The 9,826-nt window shown below is 62.3% G+C and overlaps 1 protein-coding gene across 2 annotated transcripts; it reads left to right on the top strand.

The window, feature by feature from the left end:
- The first annotated feature begins 1,066 nt into the window (after positions 1 to 1,066).
- CACNG6 (calcium voltage-gated channel auxiliary subunit gamma 6) lies at positions 1,067 to 8,945 on the top strand. Of its 2 annotated transcripts, XM_039510123.1 has the most exons (5): positions 1,067 to 1,146; positions 1,403 to 1,700; positions 6,943 to 7,017; positions 7,399 to 7,536; positions 8,493 to 8,945. In XM_039510123.1, the coding sequence occupies exons 2-5, from the start codon at positions 1,415 to 1,417 to the stop codon at positions 8,723 to 8,725; spliced, it is 732 nt and encodes a 243-aa protein (XP_039366057.1). In that variant the 5' UTR covers positions 1,067 to 1,146; positions 1,403 to 1,414; the 3' UTR covers positions 8,726 to 8,945. The 2 variants fall into 2 exon arrangements, with proteins under 2 accessions (XP_039366057.1, XP_039366056.1); XM_039510122.1 differs by lacking the exon at positions 1,067 to 1,146 and having other exon boundaries at positions 1,323 to 1,700.
- The last annotated feature ends 881 nt before the right edge of the window (positions 8,946 to 9,826 follow it).

The following is a 9,826-nucleotide window of genomic DNA, read 5'->3' on the forward strand; positions in this document are numbered from 1 at the left end:
TGGGGTGGGGAGCTCCCCGGGGCTCTGTGGGGCAGGGCGCAGGAGGGCTGGCTGTGAGGGGAGCTCCCAGGGGCTCTGTGGGGCAGAGGGCATGGGGGCTGGCTGTGAGGAGCTCCCAGGGGCTCTGTGGGGCAGGAGGCAGGAGGGCTGGCTGTGAGGAGCTCCCAGTGTCTCTGTGGGGCAGGGGCAGGAGGGCTGGCTGTGAGGGGCTCCCAGGGGCTCTGTGGGGCAGGGGCAGGAGGGCTGGCTGTGGGAGGGAGCTCCCAGGGGGCTCTGTGGGGCAGAGGGCAGGAGGCCTGGCTGTGAGGGGGCTCCCAGGGGCTCTGTGGGGCAGGGGCAGGGGCTGGCTGTGGGAGGAGCTCCCAGGGGCTCTGTGGGGCAGGGGCAGGAGGGCTGGCTGTGAGGGGCTCCCAGGGGCTCTGTGGGGCAGGGGGCAGGAGGGCTGGCTGTGGGGAGGGGAGCTCCCAGGGGGAGAGTTGGGGCAGAGGGCAGGAGGGATGGCTGTGAGGGGGGCACCCCGGGGCTCTGTGGGGCAGGGCGCAGGGGGGCTGGCTGTGGGGGGGGCTCCCAGGGGCTCTGGGGGGCAGGGCGCAGGCGGGCTGGCTGTGGGGTGGGGTGCTCCCTGGGGGCTCTGTGGGGCAGAGGGCAGGAGGGCTGGCTGTGAGGGGGGCTCCCAGGGGCTCTGTGGGGCAGGGCGCAGGGGGGCTGGCTGTGGGGAGGGGAAATCCCAGTGGGCTCTGTGGGGCAGGGGGCAGGAGGGCTGGCTGTGAGGGGGGCTCCCAGGGGCTCTGTGGGGCAGGGGGCAGGAGGGCTGGCTGTGGGGAGGGGAGCTCCCAGGGGGCTCTGTGGGGCAGGGGGCAGGAGGGCTGGCTGTGAGGGGAGCTCCCAGGGGCTCTGTGGGGCAGAGGGCATGGGGGCTGGCTGTGGGGAGGGGAGCTCCCAGGGGGCTCTGTGGGGCAGGGGGCAGGAGGGCTGGCTGTGAGGGGGGCTCCCAGGGGCTCTGTGGGGCAGGGGGCAGGAGGGCTGGCTGTGGGTGGGCGGCCCGTGGGCAGCTCCCAGCGCTGCATGTGCCTCTTTAAAACACACGCACCCAAGGCCTTAAAAATAGCTTCCATCGCCCTGGAGACGGGTGATGGCTCCTAGCAGGTGCGGGGCGTATTTACAGCCGGGGCCGCGGGTGCGAGCGACCAGGCGGCCTCTCGCTCAGCCCGCCGGGGGGTCAGCTCGGCAGCAGGCGTCCGGCCCGAATCGCCTGCGGGTTGGCGGCACCGAGCGTCGGCGCGAGGGAGGCGGCTGGGAGAAGCGCAGGGGGACCGGGCAGGGGCAGGGGCAGGGGTTACGGTTAGGGTTAGCAGACAGGTAAAACCCAGGAAGGATGATGTGGCCTAATTTTTTCCTCCAGGAGGAGGAGCGCATGGCTGGCTTGCGGGGCCGGGCAGGCGGCAAGCGGCGCCCGGCCCTCACCGACGCCCAGGAGGGCAAGATCAAGCTGGCCTTTTTCGTGGCCATCGTGGGGGTGACGCTGACCGTGCTGGCCGTGGGCACCGAGTTCTGGGTGGAGCTCAACACCTACAAGCAGAACCACAGCGCCATGTGCGAGGCCGCCCACTTCGGCCTCTGGAAGCTCTGCTACAAGAAGCTCTGGCTGGAGGACGTGGAGGTGGAGAGGGCGACCTGCGGCCCGGCCGAGCTGCCCGGAGGTGAGGAGAGCCTGGCTCGTCCCCCCTCCTCTTCCTTCGCACTTTTCTCCCTTCCTTCCTTCCTTCCTTCCTTCCCTCCCTCCCTCCTTCCCTTCTCTCCCCCTCCATCCTTCCTCCCTTCCTTCCTTCCTTCCTTCCTCCTCCCTCCCTTCCTTCCTTCCCTCCCTCCCTCCTTCCCTTCTCTCCCCCTCCTTCCTTCCTCCCTTCCTTCCTTCCCTTCCCTCCCTCCCTTCCTTCCTTCCCTCCCTCCCTCCTTCCTCCCTTCCCTCCTCCTTCCCTTCTCTCCCCTCCATCCTCCCTCCCTCCCTTCCCTCCCTCCTCTTTCCTCCCTTCCCTCCCTCCTTCCCTCCCTCCCCTCCCCTCCTCCTTCCTTCCTCCCTCCCTCCTTTCCTTCCTTCTTCCTCCTCCCTTCCTTCCTTCCCTTGCTCCCTCCTTCCTCCTGTCCTTCCCTCCTTCCATCCCCTCCTTCCCTCCTTCCTCCTCATCTCCCCTTCTTCCTTCCTTCCTCCCCTTCCTCCCCCTCCTTCCTCCCTTCCCTCCCCCTCCTTCCTCCTCCTCCCTTCCTTCCTTCCTTCCCTCGCTCCTCCTTTCTTCTTTCCTTCCCTCCTCCTTCCTCCTTCCCTCCCCCCTCCTTCCTCCCTCCTCCTCCTTCCTCCTTCCTCCCTCCCTCCTCCTTCCTTCCTTCCCTCGCTCCTCCTTCCTTCTTTCCTTCCCTTCCTCCTTCCTCCCTCCCAGCCTTCCTCCCTTCCCTCCTCCTCCTTCCTTCCCACCCCCTCCTTCCTTCCTCCCTTCCCTCCCTCTTTCCTTGCTTTCCTCCTTCCTCCTTCCTTCCTTCCTTTCACCCTCTCACGCTACCCACCCGGGTTCTGATCCCACTTGGGTCTGTGCAGGGGGGCTGGGAGCCAGGACTCCTGGGTTCTGTCCCTGGCTCTGGGAGGGGAGTGGGGTCTAGTGGTTAGAGCAGCAGGGCTGGGAGCCAGGACTCCTGGGTTCTGTCCCTGGCTCTGGGAGGGGAGTGGGGTCTAGTGGTTAGAGCAGCAGGGCTGGGAGCCAGGACTCCTGGGTTCTGTCCCTGGCTCTGGGAGGGGAGTGGGGTCTAGTGGTTAGAGCAGCAGGGCTGGGAGCCAGGACTCCTGGGTTCTGTCCCTGGCTTTCGGTTGAACGTATTCGGGCGTCTCCAGGAGCGTTTTGGGTTCTGTCTCTGCGCTTCTTTCTGACGCTGCAGCAGCAGCCGATGGCATCAGCCGAATTCCAGTCTGGGGGGGAGCGTGGTCTGAAAAGGGACTGGGGCCAGTTAAAGCGCCTCTTGGCTGGAAAGAGTGAAACTGGAGATCGAGAGAACTGGGGAGCTGCTCTGCGCCGGGGTCTGCTACCATCCCAACCAGGAAACATTCACCCAGCTGGGCATCTGCCTCACTGAATCCACTGAAATGACGGCCAATTGCCTAAGGGGGAAAGGCCCCAGGCCCCATTCCCTGCCCCCCTGAGCCAGCCAGTCCCTGCCCTGGGACCGGATGGGAGCTCGTGCCCCCTGGAGGGGAAAGGCCCCGGGCCCCATTTCACAAGCCCTGGAGGGGTCCCGGGGGTTGTCTCCATGTGGATGTGTTTCTGGGATCAGGTAGGGGGCATGTTTAAAGTGAGATAGCTGCTCTGGTCCATTTCCTGCAGCCCTCCAGCAGCCCTCGCATCCATCCCCCCACATCCCTCCCTCCCTCCATCCACCCCACCCCCTCCCATCTACACCCCCATTCCTCCCTCCCTCCCCCATGCATCCACCTCACACCCCTCCATCCATCCACCCTCCATTCCTCCCCCCCTCCCTCCACCTCACCCCCTGCCATTCACCCCATCCCTCCCTCCCTCCATCGACCCCTCCCATCCATCGATCCTCCCTCCCTCCCTCCATCCACCCCATCCCCATCCCCTCCCATCCATCCACCCCATCCCTCCTCCCTCCCCATCCACTCCACCCTGTCCCATCCATCCACCTCCCATTCCTCCCTCCCTCCTCTGTCCATCCACCCCACCCCTCCCATCCATCCACCCCATCCCTCCCTCCATCCATCCACCTCACACCCTCCATCCATCCATCCATCCACCTCACACCCCTCCTCCATCCACCCCCATTCCTCCATCCATCCACCTCCCATCCATCCACCCCACTCCTCCCTCCCTCCATCCACCCCACACCCTCCCTCCTCCTCCCTCCCTCCATCCTCACACACTCCTCCATCCATCCCCACACACCTCTCCATCTATCCCTGTACATCCATTCATCCCATACAGCAGGGGTAGGCAACCTATGGCACAGGTGCCGAAGGCGGCACGCAAACTGATTTTCAGTGGCACTCACACTGCCCGGGTCCTGGCCACCGGTCCGGGGGGCTCTGCATTTTAATTTAATTTTAAATGAAGCTTCTTAAACATTTTAAAAACCTTATTTACTTTCCATACAACAATAGTTTAGTTCTATATTATAGACTTATAGAAAGAGACCTTCTAAAAACATTAATATGTATTATTGGCACGCGAAACCTTATGAAGACTCGGCACAGCACTTCTGAAAGGTTGCCGGCCCCTGCCAAACAGACTCCATCTAGCCCCATGCACGCCCGTCTGTCCATCCATCCACCCCCACCCCCCATCAAACCCCTCCATCTCTCCCGCCCCACACCCATCCATCCATCCATCCATCCTGTTACCTGGGGTTCTTTCAACCCAAAGCTCCTGGTAACTTTATTCTGTGTGAAGTGGTGTCAGGAAATAAATCAGGGCAGACTCGGCCCTCTGACCGATAGAGTGCTCTCACTTAAAGCTATATAGTCCTTAGTCTTAAACTCTTTACACACATCCGCAACAGGTTAGTAAAACACCCCCCAAAATCCCAGATTCATATTTACCCAGGGTCTTGAGACGGTCTCAAGTGGCTAACTGTAGACGTCCAGTGGCCTGCTGGCGGTCTCCAGGGGAACTTGAGAGGTGTCCAGGCATTCAAGTGTCCATAGAGCTCAGATTTCGTCCCCTTTTTATACCCATCTTGTTAGTATTACAGAGCTTGCTCATTAACAAAACTGCTGAGCAGACGCTAAATTAAGGGTGGAGATTTCCAGCCTGTCTAGTGGGCAATTTTCCATCAGTTAACCAGCTGGATAGCAATAGTTAACCATTGCCAGACTTCCGTCTTGCAAAACCACGTGCTTCGGAAAAACAACTCAAGCCAGGAGGGCAGATGGTCATGTTTACTCCTTGAGGTCACTCACTTCACAGGGGGTCTGTCAGCTGTGCTAAGGGTTCAAAACCGCCTCCTTTTAGAGGCTTTCAGTAATTGGCATAACAACTGGAATTCCAGCCACCGGCAGTGGTTTAAACATGTTACTGGGCTAAGAAAAATCTGCTTCTATAACCCCACACATTCTCCATCCCCACCCAATCTTCCCTCCCTCCATCCATCCCAGACACACGCCTCCATCCATCCATCCATCCATCCATCCCCTTCCATCCATCCCATACACATCCACCATCCATCCAAACCTCTCCATCCATCCATCCATCCATCCATCCCATACCCATCCACCATCCATCCATCCCATACACATCCACCATCCATCCAAACCTCTCCATCCATCCATCCATTCATCCATCCATCCATCCATCCCATACCCATCCACCATCCATCCATCCCATACACATCCACCATCCATCCAAACCTCTCCATCCATCCATTCCATACCCATCCACCATCCATCCAACCCATACACACCTCTCCATCCATCCATCCTTCCATCCATCCATCCCTCCATCCACCCCACCCCCTCCCATCCATCCACCCCTCCAATTCCTCCATCCGTCCATCCATCCATCCCATACACCCCCCTCGACCATCCATCCATCCATCCATCCCATACACCCCCCTTGACCATCCATCCATCCACCCCACCCCCTCCCATCCATCCACCCCTCCAATTCCTCCCTCCCTCCCTCCCTCCAGCCATCCGTCCATCCATCCATCCATCCCCAGACACCCTCCAGCTTCACCCCAAGAGCTTGCTCAGTGTGTCCAACCGAGACAGGCTCATGGCAGGGACCTGTCCACAACTCAGGGACCCGAGAGCCTCCCCCAGCATGTCCAGTGAGGCCCAGGCAGTGTTTTCAGAGTTGCCAGGGTGTTTCCCAGCTGGAGCACAGCGTTGGACACCTGGGGGGAACGGGATTGGACCACAAAGAGCCAGAATTGAAGCCATTTTCTGGCCAGGCCAAGCCTGTGGCACGGTGGGTTGTACCGGCCTCCAGCTCCAGCTCCAGCTCTCCCTCAGTCAGTTCCCAGGTGCCGGAGACCCCGGCTCAAACCTCCATGGCTTTGCTTCTCCAGCTGGGGTCTTTGCTCCGTTGCAGAGAGTGGGGAAATCCGTGCGCCCTGGAAGCTGGCCCCGTTGGTGTCCTGGGTCAGTTTCAGCAAGTTCCTTGGTGAAGCTTCATTCCACCCACACCGGGAGGTAACATGCAGCCACCCGTGTCTCTTAGCCAGCCCTGAGAGAAAACGTCATCCCTTCCACTGGGGTGGCGGGTGGAGGGGAATGAGGCACAGATAGGGGTCATACAATATTACAAAAAAATCCCACTTTGTCGTATCATCCACTCACCCCCTCCACCCACCCACCCATCCGTACCGTTCCACCCCTCCATCCCACCCCCCTTGCATCTCTCTCTCTCTCTCTCTCTCAGGCTAATTTCCATCTGTGACGAAATTTGGGGAGTGTTAATAAATCTCCCTCCTTCCCCCAATTCCCAGCCCTTTGGGGAATGCGTCGGTACACTCACTCCGCTGCAGAGGGTGAAATTCCTGAGTTACATTTCTAGTGGGGGTGAGTTGGGGTGGTGGGGGAGGAAGACTCGGGGGCTGGGGTGAGTGAGGGGGCAGGTTGGGTGGGGCTGATGAGTTTGAGGTGGAAGGTTCCTGCAGGAAGGTTTGGGGGAATTGGGTGCGTGTAGGGGGAGCCCAGGACTGGGATAGCAGGGGGCTGAGGGGCAGGATTGAGGGGCACTGGAGACCTGGGGGTCCAGGGACCCCAGGGCTGGGGTAGCAGGGGGTTACTAACTCACCCCACCTGACCCCTTCTCCTCAAACTCACCCCGACCGTTTGGAGTGTTCACACTTCCTGATTTCCCATCCCCTTCTCTCCCCCCCCCCCGCCGCCCCGTTTATACCGTTCCTCTTTCTCCACCTTCCTTTCTCCCTTCCCAGAAGCCAACTGCTCCTACTTCAAATTCTTCAGCACGGGGGAGAACGCCCGCATTTTCCAGAGAACGACTAAAAAAGGTTAGGATGCCCCTGGATTGCACCGATGGGCCCCTCTACCCCTGTATCCTGCCTCCTCTTTTCCCCAGATCACACCGATGGGCCCCTCTACCCCTGTATCCCGCCTCCTCCCTACCCCAGATCACACCCATGGGCCCATCTACCCCTGTATCCCGCCTCCTCCCTACCCCAGATCACACCCACGGGCCCATCTGCCCGGTATCCCGCCTCCTCCCTACCCCAGATCACACCCATGGGCCCATCTACCCCTGTATCCCGCCTCCTCCCTACCCCAGATCACACCCACGGGCCCGTCTAGCCAAGGTTTCTTGGGCTGCACTGGAGGCTGGCAGTGGGGGTTTTCCTCCCAGACTGGGGTAACTCTCTGTCCCCCCCGCGCAGAGCTGAACATCACGGCGGCCGTGATCTCTCTTCTGAGCATCACCCTGATGGTGATGGGCTCCCTGTGCATCACCATGGCGCTGAGCAAAGGGGTGGAGTTCCTGCTCAAACCCGCCTCCTGCTTCTTCATGATCTCCGGTAGGTACCACCTCCTCCGCCCCCTGCCGAGCCCCCTGGCCCGCTCCCTGCAGCCCAGTGCCCCCCACCGAGCCCCCTGCCCCATTCCCTGCAGCCCAGCGCCCCCCGCCGAGCCCCCTGCCCCACTCCCTGCAGCCCAGTGCCCCCGCCGAGCCCCTGCCCCATTCCCTGCAGCCCAGCGCCTCCTGGGAGCCCCTGCCCGCTCCCGCTGCCCAGTGCCCCCGCCAGAGCCCCTGCCCGCTCCCTGCAGCCCAGTGCCCCCGCAGAGCCCCTGCCCCGCTCCCGCTGCCCAGCGCCCCTGCCGAGCCCCTGACCCGCTCCCTGCAGCCCAGTGCCCCCGCCGAGCCCCTGACCCGCTCCCCGCTGCCCAGCGCCCCGCCGAGCCCCTGACCCGCTCTCCGCTGCCCAGTGCCCCCGCCAAGCCCCCAGCCCCACTCCCGCTGCCCAGTGCCCCCCACCGAGCCCCTGCCCCGCTCCCTGCAGCCCAGTGCCCCCGCCGAGCCCCTGCCCGCTCCCGCTGCCCAGTGCCCCCGCCAAGCCCCAGCCCCACTCCCGCTGCCCAGTGCCCCCGCCAAGCCCCACCCTGCCCCTGCAGCCCAGTGCCTCCTGGGAGCCTCCGCCCCACTCCACACTGCCCAGCGCCCCTACCAAGCCCCTGCCCGTTCCTGCAGCTCAATGCCCCTACTGAGCCCCCATCCCACTCCCCACTGCCCAGGGCCCCTGCCAAGCCCCACCCTGCCCCCTGCAGCCCCGTGCCCCCTGCCGAGCCCCGGCCCTGCTCCCCATTGCCCAGCGCCCCTGCTGAGCCCCCCTGCCCCGCTCCCCGCAATCCAGCGCCACCTACTGAGCCCCCACCCCACTCCCTGCAGCCCAGCGCCCCCACCAGACCCCCTGCCCCGCTCCCCCGCAACCCAGGGCCCCCTAGCGCCACTCCCACTCTCCCTCTCTCCCGGCAGGGATCATGGTGCTGATCAGCCTGGAGGTTTTCCGCCACTCGGTGCGGTGGCTCATCGGCAGCGACCAGAGCGTGCCGCTGGAGTACGAGTACTCGTGGTCCGTGGCCTGCGCCGTGGCCGCCGGCGCCGTGCTGATCTTCGGCGGTGGCTGCTTCATCCTCCTCTCCCTCCCGGGCCTGCCCAAGAAGCCCTGGCAATGCTGCGTCCGGAGCACCGCCACCAGCAGTGCCTGATGGACACGATCCGGGGGGGGACCTGGGCCAGAGTCTGGGGGTGGAGGGGTCACAGAGAAACTATTTCTTTATGCCCCACCTGGGGGGGCGCCCTGTCTCAGATCAGCCCCCCCCCCACCTACCAATGAACCTCTGGGGATTTTACTGTTGCATGGGAAGGGGCCGGAACATGGGATATTAAGAAAGAGGGTGGCATGATAACGAGGCGGGGGGCGGGGGAGGTGGAGGGATCAAATTAATAACCTCAGCAGGTCTGTATTTAATCCTGGGTTTTATAAATGGCTATTTTTAGCTGGAGGGGGTGTCTTTCTGATCTCAGTCCTCCCCTCCCGGGGTCAATCCAGAGTCACTCCCAATTGCAATGGGAGCAGGGCTGAGTTCTGATCTCAGCCCCCTGGTGTCAGTCCAGAGTCAGCTTCTGGCGTCAATCCGGAGTCACCACCTTACTGCACTGGGGGCAGGGCTGGGTTCTGATCTCAGCTCCTGGTGTCAGTCCAGAGTCAGCTTCTGGCATCAATCTGGTGTCACTCCGAACTGCAATGGGGGCAGGGCCGGGTTCTGATCTCAGCTCCTGGCATCAATCTGGAGTCTGCTTCTAGCGTCAATCTGGAGTCACCCCTGACTGCAATGGGGACAGGGCTGGGTTCTGATCTCAGGTCCTGGTGTCAATCCAGAGTCACTCCCAATTGCAGTGGGGGCAGGGCTGGGTTCTGATCTCAGCTCCTGGCAGCAATCCGGAGTCACCCCTGACTGCAATGGGGGCAGGGCCGGATTCTGATTTTAGCTTCCCAGGGTGTCAATCCAGAGTCCGGATTTACCCTGTGTAAACCGAGCTCAGAATTCAGGCCGCGTCAGGAATTAAGAACCGGCTCTTAGTGCGAATGTTGCCCAAGAACCATCGACTGTTTTCTGGACTGAAAATCACGTCCCTCAGTTCCACCAGGTGGGAAGGGGGGAATTGACAAAGACGCCTCTGTTTCAGCCCTCCACTGGGCCGTGTGTGCTCTGCCCCGTGGGGTCTGCATGGAGCCCCCTCGATGGCCCCACACCGCGCTGGGCAGCATTTTTGGCGCTGCCCCCAAAGTGGCGACCGGCAACAGT

The sequence above is a fragment of the Mauremys reevesii genome, linkage group 22, assembly GCF_016161935.1.
Source record: "Mauremys reevesii isolate NIE-2019 linkage group 22, ASM1616193v1, whole genome shotgun sequence".
Classification (NCBI taxonomy): domain Eukaryota; kingdom Metazoa; phylum Chordata; order Testudines; family Geoemydidae; genus Mauremys; species Mauremys reevesii.